Source organism: Colletotrichum fioriniae (assembly GCF_027942845.1).
Source record: "Colletotrichum fioriniae strain IMI 355084 chromosome Unknown scaffold_13, whole genome shotgun sequence".
Taxonomy (NCBI): domain Eukaryota; kingdom Fungi; phylum Ascomycota; class Sordariomycetes; order Glomerellales; family Glomerellaceae; genus Colletotrichum; species Colletotrichum fioriniae.
The window spans coordinates 1,723,502-1,742,349 of NW_027076849.1; the positions used below are offsets into that span (position 1 = coordinate 1,723,502).

Below are 18,848 nucleotides of genomic sequence, written 5' to 3' on the forward strand. Positions count from 1 at the left end.
ACTTTTACAGCGATCCATGGATCTTTAACCTTTCAAATGCACTGATAATTGTTCATTTCCATCTTCCTTCCCTCATTTAGAAAAGCGTTGCATGTTTATCTACTGAAGGTATCTATGCGAGTCTCTTTTGTTTTTGTTCGGTCAGTAGCTTCTAGTACCTTTCTGAAACATGCTGGCTTCTGTACATGATCAGTGAATTGATCACCGAAGTGCTCCATTTCTTTCAGCAAACTTATTCCTACGATCATAATAGTCCTGCAGACAACTCGAAACCGTCTTCTTGAACCCGGAAGTCTCATTGGCCTTCGTTCCTCTCTCGAATATTCCCCTTGTTGAGATTCAATCTGCCATGCCTGCGACGCAAAGGCGATGGACTTCGCTTGAGCCATTCTCCCCTCCGAAAAGCTCATATTGTCAAAGTTATCGACAATTGACGTCATGCCAGGGTCAGAGCCGACGCCCCTGGGATCTCGAATAGAATGCCCTGAGAAGTTCAGACTGTTGATGGACGAACCTCTCAGCCGCATGGCATTCGCACGCGCTACGGCAATATACTCCTGCCTCCCAACCCGATTGAGTACTTCCAAGCCACCCGTAGAAGGAGGCGTCATGTCGTAGTCGGATGAAGACGCTGGAAGTGCTCGGGGAGGAGATGGGAGAGGACGTCGAGAATCCGTCTCAGGGAGCTCTTGAGATAGAGAAGGCAGCATTACCTGTCTGGCGACCCCGAGCTCAAACTCGTCGCCACCACTCGACTCGTCAATGTACGGTAAGAGCGATGGCGTGACTGAAGGTGCCCTCGTTGATTCTAATGACTGCCTGCGGATGGATGGCTCAAAATCAGGAAGCATTGGCAGAGGTCGAAGAGGGTCCGAAATCTTCCGAATCTCTCGCGCTAGCTTGCTGGGTTGAGGCATCCTGGTCGAGGGCAGCGCCGGAGGAGCGAGCTTGGGTGGTATTTCAAGGTAGAAGTCTCTCTCGACAGTCGAGCTCTGCCTGTCCCTCGTCTTGTCCCGATTTGTGTTACTGTCCTCAAAGACCAGGCCGTCAAGAGATTCGAGGCCAAATGGTCTCAGATGGGTTCGAGGATAGCTTTCAGTCTCATTGTGATTTGGGGTCTTTGGTCTGTTAGGCAGCTGTCCACTTTGTGTATTTGAAGCCATAAGTTCCTCATAATGCGCCTCAGAGACCAAATTCAATGCCTTCAGGTTTTCCCAAGTGCGGTAGAAGAAGCGGAATGTGGCGAACGGAGAGTCAACAGGGTCGACGAGGACCCAGTCGTAAAATGTGAGATCTTGAGGCGACTCCACGAGGCCGCCGGTTGGTGATCTATATCGTGCATAAACTTAGTCAAAGTGTTTGAGTGGAGGATGAAAAGAGTTCTTACGTGATACCATATTGATCTTGACTGCGAAAGTCATCAAGTTGAGGCGCCCTCTTCCTTCGTCCGTAGGATCGGAAAATCTGCAGGTCGATAAGGCCGCCATCCATGGCAGCGGAGGTTTCGGAGCGCGGCGTGAAGTGAAAGAAACGTTTCTCAATGCCTTCACGCTTATAAGTGACGCCACACTCTCGATAATGCCACTTGGTATCAGGCTCGTACAGAGCATGACTAACGATCTGGCTCTGGGTGGCATGCGACTTGATACCCCAAGAAACTACCTGACGGCCGTTCATGGTCATTCTGAAATACAAGAATTTGCTATCCGTGGGAGGCTTGTTGATTGAGTACCTCAAGTGAAATTGGGATCCTGGGTATCTATGTCAATTCCGACCAACCGCTGTGATATGCAGGGAAAGCAAGCAAGACTAGTGACAAACCTGGCGACGAGGGAATGTAGACGGACGTTGTCGGTCTACACTTCTCTGGCGTTAAAGTGAAGCTGGAAGCCGTGGTCGACATCGGGCTTGTTGCATGAGGACTCCGAAGTCGGACAGAGGAGGACTCAGGGTGAGGGAGCTCGGGCAACCCCTCTAAGTTGGGACCCGGCACGATCGAGATGTCGATGCCCCTGAAACTAGGCATTGTGACTCTGTGGCTGGTGATTGGTGATGCCTTGGCGAACGAGTTCGACGAAGTCTCCCATGGAACCCGTGAAGCTGGCAGAAAAACACTTGAAGTGAAGGAAGGCAACGGCTATCAGTGGCAGCTGTAAGGGTAGTCGAGGGGATGTGGAAGGAGCAAGAATCTGGTCCGGTTGGTGCATCGGGAATATGCCTCTGGAGAAACTGGAAGGTGAAGTAGCAGCGAAGGGCATCGAAATATTGTTCTGGGTGTGAATCATCGACTACTCCGGTCTTTCTTTAGGGCAGGTGCGGCTTCTAATGAATTGAAGACTGCACTTTCCCTTGGTACGTATACATGCTACCTTGCTCCGGCTGACTGCTCCGGCCGCCGTCCCTCGCGAGTTTCGCCAGTGAGGCTAAGCTCAGTAACTGAGCTACGTTGGCAATTGTTTCCCCTTCGTTTACCTACACAGCCTTCTCAGATGGCGTATGGTAAGCCCACTGCTTTGAGATTAGTAACAGCACATCATTACCACCACCACCACCACCACAACCATCCATATGCTGGGTGACTTCAACGCATTTCAATATTCTGATGTAGAAGATGTGTCTCGTCTCAGTTGGGACTGGCACCTCTCTAGATCCCCGAACAGCACGCAAGCGATACATCTCCATGCACTGAAAAGAAAACTGGTGTTGATCATTTGGTGCTTGCAGAAGCTACCTATTCGGTTCGCGCCATGTACATGTTGTTTCGCCCCTCTCAAGCCTGGCTTTAGCTTTATCTCGCTCAACTCGACCCCGTTACAGCCTTCGTGTCGTCCTCCTTGCCGAGTAGTCCCAAGTTGCGTATTTGCCCCGCACTCGGTGCGTTGTCTCGTGCACTGGCCGACTCGGCCTTTCGGTAGGCAGCCTGAAGCGCCCTCGTTCTCGCAGCCTGTGTGTGTTCGTATCACTGGTTAGTGATCGGTCCTCTAGTGGTAGGAATGCCGGGGTTTAGGGATCGAGGGATTGAGGGATTGAGGGGCCTGACAGACCTCCTTCTTATGGTGCAAGCACTCGTAGTAATCCTCCAGAGCCAAACCGCACTTCTTCTTCTCCGAGTGGTCCTCGCCGTTGGTGTTGACGACGTAGCAGCCGAGGAGTTCCTGCCAGTAGGGGAAGCACCGCGATGGGCCTAGCCGGCGTCACAGGATTAGTACGGCATCAATGGCAGCGGGAATGGTAGATTACCTCCGTGAAGTCCGTATCCAGAGGCCATTGTGGATATACAAGCGCCGGTTGGTGGGTGGGTGAAGCTTCAAGTCGTCGGATACTGTCGTGGAGACGCAATCGCGAAGTCGAAAGTCTGGAAGGTGGTTATGCCAATGGAAGAGTCCGCGGCTGTCTGGCAAATATTGTCCTATCAGAAGGTACCTGATTCCAATAGCACTTCCGCCGGGACCGTGAGTTCTCGGGGCTAGCGCGCGTCTATGCCTCCCTGGATCAACCCGCTTGCCAATCGGAGCACCTGGCACTCACTCCACTCAGCACCTCAGGTCAGGTACCTTCGCCTTATGACGAAAGCTAAGTGCATGCACCCTACCTAAGTTCCCAACTGAACACGCTTCGGGGAGTTGGACCTTGATGCCTGTGCCTGTGCCTACTTGCACTTGCGCTTGCACCTGTCGACTTATTCAACACCCTGATATACCGACATCGGTTCGCGATAGTTCCTATGACCAACTGAGTCCAGCACCAGCACCTCGTGGCCAGTTCACAGTAAAAGTTCCCGACGACACACTAGACTGGATATGCCTCGGATCTCCGCAGAATGAGCCTCGTCCTGTCCCCGCCGAAGCTTGTGCTTTTGGCTGTACACTTGGCCATCCACGCCGATATTGAAAGCCTGGCCTTTCTCGCCTCTCGACATGCCACGGTCCTACGCAAGGACCTCGTTCTGCGCGTCCTCTTGACCTATCTGCCCGAGACAGTCAGTTCTAGCGATTACGTTTCCTTTTTGGAGGAGCTTTCGACTGGCGAATTCATCGATCGCGAAGCTGAGAACATCGACTACTCCATCGTCGAGAACTTGTCGGACGAAGATGCTGCGAAAAAGGTTCGCAAACTCCACTTGCTACCGCTAGCTAGGAAGGATATCACGGTCGAGACCGACGACGATCCATTGGCTTTATTCCTCCTCCACCGAGCCCACCGTGTCGACGAAGAGGCCGGCCTGCTCAATCAGCTTCCCGAATTACTCGGCCCTTTCATACAATATGCTCCAGGTATCCGAGTCTGGATGGTCTCAACCTTGTTGCCACTGCTAAGGAGGAATTACGAATACTACCCGACCGAAAGCGTGCCCTATACGTTGGCCGAATTTCAGAGTCTCCCAGATGGCGCCGCCATTGATGCTCTTTTGTCCCAGACGGGCGTGCAGCCGGAGGATTATGGTTTGATTGGGAGAGATCTCAGATGCATGCTTGTCCCTTGGCTACATAACGACGCGCGGTGGAAACGCTTAGAAGAGTCTGAATCGACAGACGAGAGCGTTTATAGTGCTGGATGGGAACGCTTCCTCGAATGGCTTCTTGCCAAGAGCTCGAGCTCCTGGAGAGTGGCTGTTGCTGCCGTTGAGCAATGGGGAGGCGCTGTAGACGTAGATCTGGGAGAGCATGATGTTGTATGGCTCAGTGAGCAGCAGCAGCAGCATCTCGATCGCCGTTATGCACGAGCAATCATGGCGTGCGCTTACCTGGTACCGGAGGCCAGCATAGAAGCGCTCGAAGGAGCTCACCAAATGTTGAGGAAGGTCATGGACCTGCTGGGCCAGGATGATATGATGTCACTAAGTGAGGGCGCAGACACGTTATCTGCTGTTGCGTATCTGGAAGGCGATGGGGTCTTGAACCACAAGAACACTGCCTTCATGCGAGACGACCTGCTCAAGGATTCCAACCCTCTCACCAAGCCGTCGAGAAAGTCAACACACCTTCTCCATGCCCTGATCCTCAGCGCATTTATACTGACGCAATCTGGACTACCCTGCACTATCAAGAGGGCCGGAGACTTGGCGTTCATCCAAGATGAACGAGACCAGAAGGCCGAGGTGATCCAGCTGATACACACATTAGCCGAGAAGGCTCCCCAGAACGACGAAACGTACTGGGTCAAGGCACGAAATGAGGTTCTTTGGCTCCGGAACTGGGGCATTGCGCCTACACCAGAGGGCAAGGTGATGGGAATATTTGCCAGAGTCAAGCCGGAAGTCATCGAGACCGAGATCCTGAGGGCACTCCTGTCTAGTGCGCGTAAGTGTACCATATGCGACTTGTCACTCTGCTTTGCTAACCATGGTCAGGGTATTCGCTCGCAAGGTCCTTATACGAGGATGCCACCGACAAGCCGCTCTCGCCGCAAATAGTGCAGGAGACCATCGTAGCTGCTGCGCTCAACGCGTACGACAGTGCGTCGAATCCGAGTCGCGTGAGGGGCGGTCTCAAGAAATGTGACGAGATGTACGTAGGAAAAGCCATATCACGACGGGTTGTCGCTAATGATTCTTCAGTATCAATGCTTTCCCTCAAACAATTCACAAGTCCCTCCCTGAGCGGCGCCGTATCGACTCCCTGCTAAAAGCAACACATGCCCTTAGCGAATACCGGCTAGTCCTGAGGCAAGGCGAGCCATTCAGTCCTATCGTGTTGCGAGTCCACTCAGATCCCATCTCCATCATTGGTAAAGTTTTAGAGCAGAACCCGAAGAGCTACACTCGGCTTCATGACCTCTTGGATGTGGGAACCAACATGGTTCGCGCCGGACTCGTGGACCGCAACAACACAGCTGCTGCAGCTGCAGCTCAAGCCGAAGACAATGGGCAGCAGGTTGATGCTGCGACGCAACGTATCACAGCCATGTGTATCGAAGCAGCCTTGAAAGAAGACGACTTTGAGACGGCGTATTCATACGTCGTTAACCGCCTCAGCGGCGGGGTGAACGCATCGACGGGCTCCACGGTCAAGGTTGACGACGACTGGTCCTGGAGGGCTGCTCTGCAGGCTGGACAGTACATCAGAAGTGCCCGAACAGTACGACCGACACACCTGGGCAACGCCAGTGGGAATCCCGACATCAGGCACCTAGAACAGCGAATAGACTGTCTCGCGACGGCCCTGCGGATTGCGCCTCCCTCGCAGCTACAGGAGATCCTCAAAACTTTCCGCCGCTGCGAGGAGCAGCTCGACTCGGCTATCAAAGAGGACGCTGCGCGTGAAGAGGACCTGGGTGCTGCTGAGCACTCTGGTATGCCCGGCGGCTTCGACGCAGCCCCTGCGGCGGCACGATCACACCGGTCGTCAGGCGAACGGCAGGCCCGCCCTTCAGCCGCGGTTGCGAGCAAGGCCGGGGACGACGCGCCCATGTCGCTATTCGACCTCTCGCGCGCAACGGCTCGCGCGGCGACTCGCAACTTCACAGCGCTCTCAACGCTACAGCAGTCCGCCGGTGGTGGCGCCGCTGCAGCAGCAGCTGCGGCCCCTGCGCCGGGTTCATCAGGTACGGTGCCTGATGGCGAATGGGACGGGCATGATGACCACCCCAGGGCGAGGAAGCGCGACCAGCTACGCGAGGCGGCAATGGGTACGTTGACGTCAGGCGTTGGTTGGCTTATTGGTGCGCCTGCGCCAGCGCCCAACCAGTCACAGGCCCCAAGAAATGACTGAGGCCGGGTATTAAGTTGAAGATCATATATACTGGCAGTAGTAGTCACGACTAAATGATGGATGATTCTTAAACTTCTAGAAAGCTGGTACGACGAGATGGAACTGTCTGGTTCTTTTCAATGACTTCGTGCTTATATCATGCACTAAGCTATGAGACTGCCTATCTGGTTCGTGCTGTCAATTACCATTCGGGTACAAGGTGTGTAGCAATCATTCTTCCCAGCGGGAGAACGTGAAAGATTGATCAACCCCTTAGGCGGTCCTAGATTGATGGAGAGGTGAGAAGCTGCAGACAATTGGCCTGGTCCAGGCAAACTGTCATTGTGCCTCTTACGTTCGACATCGAACGCTACTTGGACCCAGATGGCGCAGGCTGCCAAATACAGCAGACCTCACCAAGGATTGAGCCACGATGCCTTTGAGCAACTTCTTTGCAACAGTAGGGAAAGCCCTGCCAGAAGCTATGCGGGAACGGGAGAAAACGTTTTCAAACCAACGCGCGAAAGGCAAACCCCGCAACGTGACTGAGACAGCAGACATGCAGATGGGGTAGGCCTGACAGGTGGCCCGCACTGCGCGTTGGAACTTAGGTTGGTCGCACGCGTGAAGTCGGAAAAAGTTGGCGGGAAAAAAAGGAAGTAGAGTAAGTGGCGAAACAAACGTGGGAAATGGACGCCAAGGCTATGTCAGGCATCCACATTCCAAAGGGGAACGACTTTTCACTATAGAATCGGTGTCTTTGCTAAAGCGTCAGTTTGGTTCAGTGCATTAGGGGAGAAATACCTTTGAAACGAAATTTGTGCTTTGTTATCACGTAGGCCATGTGACGCTCCAAACACGGCCAAGGAGCGCTGGAGGTGGGTGATCAGAATGACGCGGCTGAGCAAGGGCCACGACTTCGTTGAATCCCGTGCCACTGATTTGTGCTGGCATGACGATGAAATGAACAATAGAGGGTGTGGATGGCGGGAAAAAGAGGCGTTTCATTTACGATGAGGGTTGAATTTGTATAGTGGCGTTCAGGCGGCACAGTTACGTTATAGTTGTATTAAGGGATGCGGTTGTCATTCATGTTGCATTGCTGGTCAACATCTTATCATGCTGATAATTGCATCGAAAGAGCCATGTCGGATTTGCGAAGCCGTCTCAAACTCGACTCGACCCCGATGTGGGACGCGATAGATAATGGTACAAGGTGGAAAGTGGTGCGTAGAAACAATCGTGGACCGCCGCAGGCCCACGATGTGGTGTAACGAAAGTGCTGATCCACGAGGGGGAAGTGACTGTCACTCTGGCCAAAGCCTGTCGATGCCTGCCGTTTTTTTTTTTTTTTTTGCCGTGTTGATTGTTTGCCATAGCTACCATAGAGACCGCCAAACATTCGTCGACTGCAGAGACCGGGTTGAGAAACAGCACCCAAATAAAAGGCAGCTGGTTCTCGCCTACAGCCATTGTTACCGAGAAACCGAGGTTAAGAAGCCGTGAACCACGCAGGCCGAAAATTCCCATTTTGTGATCCATCCCATACTAGTTGTAGTGCACAAGAACTTCATGAGACGCAAATTTTGGGATATCCGCCGTAATCGATCGAACTAGGAAAGAGGAAAGGGATGATCCGTCAGTCGCCATCAAACCGGGCGTATTGACGACTCGGGAAGAGAGCGTTAAGAAATTAGCGAGAGCCTAGACACGTTAGCATCGAAACCACAGCAAAATCACTAGAACTAGGATTTCCAACCTCCATAGGCCTCACGACCCTCGGAGCGGGCAGGGGCGTCAGCGTAAGCTGCGCCTCCGGCGGGAGCATCGCGAGGAGGACGGTCACGGCTGCTGCTGTAGGTGTCATCACCAGCGCGCTCGCGTCTCTCGTAGCCGGCAGCACCACCGCCGCGGCGGTCATCGCCACCGCGAGCATAGCGGTCGCCACGGTCCTCACGTCCTCCACCGCCGCCGCCGTAGCGATCGACACGGCCGCTGCTGCTGTAAGTGTCATCACCACCACGCTCGCGTCTCTCGTAGCCGCCGGAACCACCAGCGCCGCCCCGATCCTCACGGTAGCTGCGGTCATAGCCACGGTCCTCACGGTAGCCACGGTCGTAGCCGCCGCCACCGCCGCGGTCTTCGTAGCCTCCACGGCGCTCGTATCCGCGGTAGCGGTAGGGGTCATCGCGGCCACCTCCGTAGCCACCGCCTCCATAGCCGCCACCGCCGTAACCTCCGCGGCGACGGTCGTCGTAGCGGTCGTTGAAACGGCCTCCACGGCCACCTCCGCCACCACCACCCTCTGTCAAACATTGCATTAGTGACTTCTCTGAAATTTTGTTGAAAGACTAAATGCTTACCACGCTTGGGGGGGCCGAAGTATTTGCCAGGGGTGGGAGTGCGAGGGCGAGCACGACGAGCCTTCTCGATGCTCAGGGTGCGTCCCTCAATCTGCTCTCCCTGCAGGCCCTCCTTGGCGGCGTCGGCCTGGTCAGAAGTGACCATCTTGACGAAGCCAAAGCCACGGGACTCCTTGGTGTGAGGGTCGCGCATGATCTGGCACTTCTCGACATCACCGTACTTCTCGAACATGCGAGTGACCTCCTGCTCGGTCAAACGGGGGTGGATGCCGGTGACGAAGAGGTTGGAGCCAGGGTTGATGGCGCCGTCATCGTCACGGTCGCCACCTCGGGAACCAGTCTCGTCCTTGGCGCCACTGGAAAGAGAAACAGTACATGTCAGCAATCGAATATTGTCAAAAGGGGAATCATCAAAATTTTGTGTTTGCTTACCGGTCGCGGTCGCGATCACCGTTGCCAGAGGGCGAAGCAGAGCGACGACGTCCAGAGTCTCCGTCATCACGCGCAGGGCGAGGGGAGGCGCTGCGGTTGTCGCGCTCGTAACGAGGAGCCTCGTCTGTGTCGCGTTGGTCTGTCAGCGCCTCGTCGTGCTTGGGGGGGCGGTCTGTGTCGAGAAAAAACGAACCATCGTAGCGGTCGCCGTTGGCGGCCTCGTAATCCATAGCGGTGGAAGCCATAATGATCTAGTGAACAAACGAGTTGTTGTTCGTTGACAGTGTTTGATGTTGGTTGTGGGTAGAATTGGCCAACGACGCGAAAGCCGGTGACGCAGACTCTTCTGTTGCGGCGATTGGTCAGAAGGGAGGATGCGAAGCGGATCGGACCCAACGAGAAGGGGAACCTTGGGGAAATAAGGAAAGGGAGTCGTACGTGGAAGGAAAAAAAAGAGACCGGAGGAAGATAGGAAATTTTTTGGTACAATCGTCGATGTAGTAATTAGACGACGAAGGGCATCAATTGAGGAAGCGACGAGGCTTTGAGATGCCGATTGTGGGAGGGAGGGAAAGGTGAAGGAAGTGAGGTGAAGGAAGGGACGTTTGTGGTCGAGGTGCAGAGAGAGGTAGAGAGGGAGAGAAAGGTCCACGGGGTCAATGGGTGAGGTGTGTGGGTGTGTGTGTGTGGTGTGTAGTGTGCGTGTGTCGGTATGGGCGCGCCTGCATTGCCTGTCTTTGCAGCTAGGTAGTCAAGGTACTAGGCATTGCTTGTCTTACCTAAAGGTACCTACTTTGAGACCGTAATACCACTATTCACAGCAGCAGCGGCAGGTACACCCCAGGTCCGGTGAATGTACCTACCTTACCTAGCTTGTGACGGAAGGGGAAGGCGCAGGGTTGGCGCAGCACCTGAATGGTCAGCTGTATGGGCGAATTCAAGAAGGCGGACAAAATGCAAGCTTTTGCAGCAGGCTACCTACGTTATGCAACCTATGTATGGTACTCTCAATGGCTCGGCCCTGTCTTCGGTATTGGTGAAAACGTAGGCGAACGAAGGAATGGACCAGAAGGAAACAACACCCAATGCCTACTGCTGTACACGAGGATGGTGGGTGGTGATGGGTGGTGGGATACCTACGCATACGCACCACACGCCTTTACCATTCGTGAGTCGATTCCATGGATGAGTTGGTTGATTGATTGATTGATTGATTGACTGTCTGCTGGGGCAAGAATTGTGGGTGTTTGGTGCCAGGCACTTCCTAGACCGTGGGTGAGCACGAGCAGCAAGGGAAAAGACAGCCAATCGCCGCAGGAAGTACTGTTACATCTCCCTGTCGCCAGTCAGCCAATGCGAGGGCTTTTTTTGATTTTTCAATCCAATGAGACTTACTGCACGATCCATACCGAACCCATGCATGATGGGCATTTCTTGAATTGGATATGGACATGCATGTCACTTTATCCCATTCAGATTTCCCGGGCCCATTGTTCTAGTATTTTCTTTCATCCACCCATTGAGAAGCCATATTTGGCCGAAGTCATTAATACTTCTCTACCAGGTGGTCTATAGAGTACCAAACTACCTCGCTACACTGCAGGTCCGTCGCCTCACTGAAGTACGCAGTGTCCAAGAGTTTGTATGCAGGGATAAGTGCCAATGAACAATATCCTTCGTCAACAAAGGGGCAGTTGCCATGGCCACAACATGGGAGGAAGGTTCAAGAGACCCTCAAGCGTCCAGAATAAAAGAACGACGCCAAGACAATTGCCTGTCTGGCGCAATGTAGCATCCTTCTTCTACCTATTCGGGAACATTTTCACCTGGGCTGCGATGATGGAACATATTGCAAAATATCGAATACTCGAAATTTGGGTAGATGCTCTTAGTCATGACCAGCTGACTGTGACTATGACATGAACACCTCGCTGAATAGCGCCATATAAATATATGGCAAATGGCATCCAGAGCATCCACGCCAAAAGGCCCACGCCTTACAGATCCTCCATGACTGCCTGTTGCTCTGCACCCAGCACACCTCCGCTCACCATCTCAGCTTCCAGCGCCTTCCCGACATTCACCTCCGCAAACGACGCAGGTTCGTCCAAGAAGCTCAACCCATCGACGGCTTTGCCCCCACAAGCTCTCTCCAGTGCCAAAAAGGCGAAATGGCCTCCAACGACCGGCCGGGCCATGAAGTGAGGACCAGGCCAGCCACCAGTTCCTTCCGTTTCGTAGAGATCGGTGAATGGGCGGTCTTTTCATCACATTAGAGTCAGTGAAAAACGTGTGAGAAAGTGGCGAGTTCAAATCCCCGACTTACCAGTTGTGGTCTCATTGACCCATGACGCAACGCTCTGGAGAATCTCCATCCGGGTCTTCTTGCTCGACACCGCAGCGGCGAAGAACTGCCAGTCACTTTTCGTGTAGAGGTGGCGACTATCGAGGGGGAGCCCGTAATGCTGCAATACGGCATGATACCAGTTGCTCTGCATATTGTACACCTTGTCCGGCACAAACGTCGATTGCTTTTCGACGCCAAACGCCTTTTGGAACCACTTGGTGACTCGTCCGCCAAGGGTCGACTTCTTCTCCTCGGGCAAGTGGAAGCAGAGCAGCGAGTCTGCGAATAGATTATAGATGGTGGTCCAGGAACCGTACCAGGTGTATGCCAGCTTGGCATGCGTGCCGTCCCTGGAAATACCAAAGCCTTGCCACTGGTCAATGTAGTCGGCTGCAATGTCCGCGTAGTACTTTGAATCGTCCGTCTTGCCAAGAATGTTAGAGATTTCAGCCATCGCCTTGATACCAATAATACCCTTGAGGGCCAGGTTCGTCTGGTTCGAAAGCCATCCAGCAAAGTCGTCCGTACAGAGTTGGTTGGCTGGAATCAGGGATTCGCGAACGAGGTATCCCGTCCACTTGGTCCACAGCTCGTAGGATCTGGACGCCCATTTCTCGGCCTCCTTCGATCCCCTCATAGCAGCAACATCTGAGAGACGGTCTATGCCAAAGGAGTCCATGGAAAGCGCCCAGGGCCGAGCACTGCTGGTTTCCGCCTCAAAGGATACATGGGAATGCGCATGTTGGTCAACAGTTTGGAGGAACGCTGGCTGCGTGTCGTACTTGAAGGCGTTGACCAGTGCCAGTGCCATGATGAGCATGTTTCCGCACTCCTCGACAGGCATGTATTCATCGTTTCCGTCGGGGTGTCCCGTCGCATTCGGGAAATGGGCACCCAGATCATGCATGCTGTAGTCATTTGGATACTGTCCGCTGAGCTGATGTTCCAGCAGAGGCTCCAACAGGTATGCCAGCCAGCGAGGGTTCGTGTACAGGAAGAATGGGAACGCGGGGAAGATCACATCGACGGTCTGGAAGTTTCCGTTAGAAGAGATCTCCTTGAGGAAGAGGATCGGGTCATCCGGGGTTCCAGAGAATTGCGTTGCGCCGAGGACCTGACGCGCTGACAAAGCGGCAATGTCCTGATAATCTGATGATCCAGAAGCGAACGCATCGATGGCGAGCTGGTTCGAGTAGTTCCCTGCCAGTAGGCTAGCCGCCGAAAAATCATCGTAGTGGTATTGGATCAGTTCTGCCGGGGTGGCAAAGTAAAAGGACCACAGCGGGCGCATCTGCGTCAGTCCTCTCGCAGCCGCGAACTGGACGACGGGGTCCTGGACCAGAGCAAACGTGAAAAGTACACTATCCTCAGACGTCGACTCGCTGCCCGTCTTACTGCTCAGGTGAAATGTCTTGGAGAAGGCAAAGACGGGTTCCTCGTCCATGATCTTTCTGTACGAGGTATCGACTTCGTTGGTCAAGGAGCCCTTGGTCGCAAACTGTTGGCGAAGCTTCGCGGACGTGCCGGCCTGGTGGTAGACGTCGGCCGGGCCGGTGAAATGCAGAGTGCCCCATTCCGCGTGGTCGGCAAACTCGGTCAGTAGTTGCGGGTACTGTCTGCCAACTTGCCAGGTCTTGAGGGCAGCAGCACTCTGCTTGTGCGAGGCCTTTGCCTTGCTCAGTTCCCAAACTATGCTATTGTCCCTGTTGCCGCTGACCCACTCGCCATTGACATCGATGTAGATGTTGATGTCGAAAGACCCTTCGGCGTGGACAGTCAGATACGCAGCAGGGATCGATTGTCGGAAGGTCGAGGTGGGCGTGATGGGCGAGAGAAAGGAAAGCACAATTTTGACCGGCGTGGAAGATCCGGGAGGAGGAGGGATCGAGTAGGTCAAGTTCGTCGTTGAGGCGTCAAAGGTTGCGCCCAGGTAGGACGGAACAGACACATTGTAGTATCTGATGGCATGTCAATTCACAATCACAGAGTGGGAAAGCGGTCAAACCCACTTGGAAGATGGGGGCAAGGAATCCTGGGGCCGACCTAGCAAAGGGTAAACGGTGCTGGAGTCGGGCACTGAGGCCATCACCGAGAATCCGACCTAATGAGATCACCCCCAGTTAGCCAGGCCGCGCGCCTGAAGTGGACAGCAAGTCAGGAGAGCTTACGCTGGAGCCGGTCCAGAAGTATGGCCAATGTTCCCACGGCGCATCGCGAGCATTGCCGAGCCAGGTGCTCAGGTACGGGTTGCGAACAATTAGAGGAAGGACGGGAGGAGTCAATGTGGAAGCGCTGGCCGTCGCGGCAACGACCAGCAATGAGGATAAACGCATGATGGAGTGAGCTTCCCGAGAACCAGCTCCGAGAACAGACGGATACTCGGCGGGATCAAGCACTGAAAGAGGCTGCAATCAAGGAAGGTAACGGGAGTGCCAAAGTGAAGTGTGCAGGAAAGGTTGCGCCTCCTTAAGACACAGGCTGGGAACTTCGCAAAGAGTGAGAATGGCGACAGTTTTGAACACAGAGAGGGAACAGGTGAAGTTGAGGAAAAGTCAGGGAGACAACGACTCAAGCAAGAAGCGACCTCATCTTTTTCCTCGGCTTTGTTTTACAAGTGGCTCCAAGCACCGGCTGACAGCTGTGGCACACAGCCGACGACGAGAGGTACCTTGACTTGGGTTACGTCTAGAAGCTCCAAGCCGACACGGGAACAGTTGGAGAAATCTGGGGTCGTAGCTGAAGGTGACGCCTGGGGTCACAGGTAAAGCACCGGATCAGCAGTGCGGTTGCAGGAGAGGGCCGGATGTACGTCAGGAGAGCGGGTCAGGTGCTAGCAAGGCTGCATCGGCGCATCGCACACAGGTTATTCGGTTCCCATCGTGATCCGCCCAGGTTGGGGACGGCCAATGAACGCAGCGGCCGCGACTCGACCGGCTCCAATCAAACGTCAAGTGCCGCGCCACGAGCCCCCTGTTTTGCGGAGACGGCGGGGTTGCTTTGTGCGGGGTTGAGAGCTCACAAATTCGAAGGTTTGGAGAAGGGACACCACCTGCACCTACCTATTCAACTACCCTACCAACTACCTACCACCAACTTGGTGCAGGTAAGTATCATCTCGTGTAGCGCCTCCCTTTCCAGCTCTGTCACCTGGTTTTTCTAAACCTTCTGGAAGCACAAATCACGGTATACTTCCAACACCATCTTATGTTTGCACGTTTTCCAGCCGGTTTCCAATGTGAAGCAAAGTTTGGATGGAAGCATTAGTAAACAAAGTTGATGACATTAAACGACAATTTCCCCAACAACATATACATGCACTACGCTGCCAACCACAGGAATTCCGTTCACATGAAATCGAGATAGGCTAGCAAGTATGGATCCATTGTATTAGCTCGCATTTCATGATTCTACTCCTCTGAAACAAATGTATCATTATTCGACGGGCCTCTCAGAGGCTCAACCATCCACCGCTAGCCATCATTCATCTTGTAATGGGGAGTTTCCCAAAACTCTCACCTGCGTCGGGCCGGGTCAACTTCATGCGAACGCAGATGATCTAGCTGGGTGTCCAAGACATGATTGGACGCGGATCTGCGTCGGAAACGCGGGACACCTTGCACTGCTCTACACTTGAGAGCTATTTCTCGACGTGCGCTTGTGAACTTCCTCAAATTCCACAGATAGTCTTTGCCTGCAATAGTTTCTCTAACACGACACCGTACTGCTGACGAAATGGCATCGCTCGAGGGAAAAGTATACGCCTTCACTGGAGGGGCCAGCGGTATTGGCCTTGCAACGGCCAAGATCATTGCGAAGCGGGGTGCCACTGTGTGCCTTGCAGATATCGACCCTGAAGCCCTGACACAAGCCGAGGCCTACTTTACGGAGCAAAGGACGTCTTTCTCGGTAACAAAAGTGGATGTGTCCGTTAAAAACGAGGTTGAGACTTGGATAGATGGCATAGTAAAGCAATTCGGGCGATTGGACGGCGCTGCAAACGTGGCCGGCGTCATTGGCAAACACCATGGAATTCGAGCCGTCGCGGACCTTGAAGATGACGAATGGCATAAGATCATTGCTGTCAACTTGACAGGCTGCATGTACTGTCTCAGGGCGGAACTCAGAAACATAGCGGACGGCGGTTCCATTGTCAATGTGGCCTCAATTCATGGCATCAAGGGTACGCCGCAATCCTCCTACTGCTCAAACGTGTGAAGCTTCCCTCGTCTGACTAGCTCTGATAGGTTTTGCCAAGCACGGCGCATATGATGCTAGTAAGCACGGCGTGATAGGGCTCACTCGAGCGGCGGCCAACGAGAACGGTGCCCGAGAGGTTCGAGTCAACGCTGTTGCTCCCGGCGCCATCTATACACCTTTGATGGAGAAGGCTTGGAAATTTCATGATCGCGCAGCCGACGCCACCTTTGACGAGCCAACGTCTTTTCAACGTCAGGGCACTGCTGATGAGTGCGGGAACGTCATCGCTTTCCTGCTCGGCCCAGAGAGCTCCTTCGTGAGCGGGAGCGTCTATCAAGTCGATGGAGCGTGGTTATGAGCCACAGACGGCCTAGCGAGGCTTGCGAGGAAATGATAGTCGGGGTTTGCTAGAATTGACGCTGTCTGCTCTTCACCAGACATCAGATGGGTCAACCTCGTGCTTCTCCCCATCATCTCTAATATGCTCGAGCTTGACGTCCCTCTTCATTGGCTTCCTCATGTCATAAGCGTCCTCGCCGTCGCGGGTAGGGTCTGTAGCATGATCGCCATAGTAATCTTTGACCACGCGGAAGACGCTGTAACCCATGCTCTTGTAAAATGTAATTGCCTTGTGATTGCTTGTGCGAACAAACAGGTCAACGAACCAGGCATCGTTAGCGTCGGCTGCGGCTTCCAGCTGCTCGGAGAGAATCTTGCCGATACCCAGCCTTCGCGCCTCTGGCGCAACGGTCAGAGCGGTGATGTGGGCATGCCAGGGAAGGTAGTGTTCGGAATATTTGTAGACGTCGGGTGATGACTCCAGCTTGCCCATGACTAAAGCATCAAGTCAGACAAGTCGAAAAAAGCGTGGCTGTGTTCTCAAACATACTATAGCCGATGATATTGCCGTTCATGTCCTCACAGACCTGGAACATGGCTGGCCATTTGGCATGGTACTGGAGGTAAAAGGCCAGCTCATACGTCTCGGTCAAAGGGTCGAGGTTGCATTTAGAGAACTTGTTGACATCGTCAGGACGGAAGCGGCGAAAGGTTGCCATGGCTGCCACAATGAGTGGCCCGACCGGCGATCAATTGAGGTACGGAGGGGGGTTCCAGGCTGCAAGGGAGGGGTCGACGTCGGGAGATGGCAATTGTAGATACCTAGGCGGAAGGAGCTGTCGCAGGCGGCAAGGAGTGTAAGACGGTTCGGGAGAGGTAAGTGCTCAAAAAAAGAGAAAAAAAAAAGCCTCAGGATAGGAGGTCGAGTCGGAATCGGTGTTCCTGCCTCATCAATAGCTGCCGTAGTATTGAGAAGGAGCTTTTCGGAGCTGTCGTGCGGCTTCCAGGTTCTATGTGTTCAGTGGTACCAGATAAGGGACGACAACGGCCCAGACTCCACCACATTCCATCTCTGACTGGAAGCGAATGGAGGGGAAGCACGAAAGACGGGAGCGTGTTTTTTTTTAATTTTCTTGTGCTGACCTGAGGCTCTGGCGCGTGCAGCTTTGGCAAGTATCTTTCGCAGTTAAAGCAGGGGAGAAATACATCAGCCAGATGCAGAGACCACCATACGTCTGCCACTGCCAGTGCTAGCAGGAGGAGTGACAACTTCCCCCTTCCGGATAGATTCAGATTCAGTGTCAGCGGTCAGAGTTTCTGAGACACAGCACTAGGGGTCCGTCGGCAGTATTACCAGCCTCGAGGCACCACACGAAGACGAGTATGATATTCATTTCTTCGACAACATTTTCTCCCGGAGATTTCTTTGAGCCTATGTCCACCGCCAAAACCTAAAGGTCTAGTGAGTGACGCACAGGCGCAAGGGCTCTCTCTCTTTACAACATAGTCTCCATCCATCCCTCTTCCGATAAATCAAACAACAAAGCAGAGCCCGCCGGATTGCATTAATTGGATCGCTGGCGCCGAACCGATATCAGCCCGCCTCTGAAATTAATAAAACCAGTGATAATCTCAACCTCGCCCACGGCCACCAGACCTATACACAACACTCCCTGACTTCCATGCATGGGATGGGCCGCCAACACTGATATCTGCTCCGCCTAGACTGCTGTTTAGGTAGCCCATTTTTCGCACGACTGCTGTTTTCCCGGTACAAGGCCGTCTCTACACGCTTCCCGCACCCATCTCCACCTGGATCTTCCTTGCCGTGTATTTGATGCGACAACCCCTGTTGTTTATCACTGCACCAGCAACCCTGGGACAGACAAGCAACAACATTGCATTCATACTCGACTATTTGGGCTGCCAGCACACGTACGTTGCGGAGCGTCATCATCGACCCGGCCTTTTGCCATCATAAAGTGCTGCTTGGACGGCTTCATCGAACACGTCCGCCGCTGCTCTCGCCGACCGACCGATAGCAACTTTCCCTCGTCACACCGTCAAGATGCCTCAAACTCCGGGACACTCGCGCAACCATTCGGGCGTTGACGGCTCGTACCAGTACAACAGCGTCAACTCCTCCCCTCAAAATAGACGAACATCTAGGTCCTCCGCCGATCCCGCAACGCCTTTGCGCAGCAGTTTCAACAACCAAGACGCCCTGGACATCTCATATGCGAGCGGAGGCATGGACGGAGGCAACGGCCTAGGTAATCTTGCAGATGAACTGGCCGACGCCTTCTCCGACTCTGGTGACGAAGGAGAATACTACGAAGAAGAGACAAACAACGCCGAGAACAACGGAAGCGGGACACCAAATATCAACGTTGAAGAAGCCACCTTTGAAGGAATAAGAGACAGCGGGGTCGATGTTGCAAGTCTCGGCGATGCCGGCGGAAAGGGGAAGAACTTTAACCT

At 53.8% G+C, this 18,848-nt stretch overlaps 5 protein-coding genes across 5 annotated transcripts; 1 reads left to right on the forward strand and 4 right to left on the reverse strand.

Moving 5' to 3' along the window:
* Positions 1 to 2,797: 2,797 nt before the first annotated feature.
* On the reverse strand, positions 2,798 to 3,268 carry N0V96_010184 (uncharacterized protein; the record flags this gene model as incomplete). Its single annotated transcript, XM_053196671.1, has 3 exons — positions 2,798 to 2,944; positions 3,045 to 3,184; positions 3,241 to 3,268. 3 exons carry the CDS (start codon positions 3,266 to 3,268, stop codon positions 2,798 to 2,800), a joined length of 315 nt encoding a protein of 104 aa, XP_053045826.1.
* A 552-nt stretch (positions 3,269 to 3,820) lies between these two features.
* N0V96_010185 (uncharacterized protein) lies at positions 3,821 to 6,710 on the forward strand (the record flags this gene model as incomplete). Its single annotated transcript, XM_065758868.1, has 3 exons — positions 3,821 to 5,300; positions 5,351 to 5,507; positions 5,645 to 6,710. The coding sequence occupies 3 exons, from the start codon at positions 3,821 to 3,823 to the stop codon at positions 6,708 to 6,710; spliced, it is 2,703 nt and encodes a 900-aa protein (XP_065612635.1).
* Positions 6,711 to 8,434: 1,724 nt separating this feature from the next.
* Positions 8,435 to 9,729, reverse strand: N0V96_010186 (uncharacterized protein; the record flags this gene model as incomplete). The annotated part of the gene is made up of 3 exons (XM_053196669.1): positions 8,435 to 8,994; positions 9,053 to 9,408; positions 9,485 to 9,729. 3 exons carry the CDS (start codon positions 9,727 to 9,729, stop codon positions 8,435 to 8,437), a joined length of 1,161 nt encoding a protein of 386 aa, XP_053045824.1.
* A 2,064-nt stretch (positions 9,730 to 11,793) lies between these two features.
* N0V96_010187 (uncharacterized protein) lies at positions 11,794 to 13,781 on the reverse strand (the record flags this gene model as incomplete). Its single annotated transcript, XM_065758869.1, has 2 exons — positions 11,794 to 13,592; positions 13,778 to 13,781. 2 exons carry the CDS (start codon positions 13,779 to 13,781, stop codon positions 11,794 to 11,796), a joined length of 1,803 nt encoding a protein of 600 aa, XP_065612636.1.
* A 2,677-nt stretch (positions 13,782 to 16,458) lies between these two features.
* Positions 16,459 to 17,086, reverse strand: naa20 (N-alpha-acetyltransferase 20; the record flags this gene model as incomplete). Its single annotated transcript, XM_053196666.1, has 2 exons — positions 16,459 to 16,862; positions 16,918 to 17,086. 2 exons carry the CDS (start codon positions 17,084 to 17,086, stop codon positions 16,459 to 16,461), a joined length of 573 nt encoding a protein of 190 aa, XP_053045821.1.
* Positions 17,087 to 18,848: the final 1,762 nt, after the last annotated feature.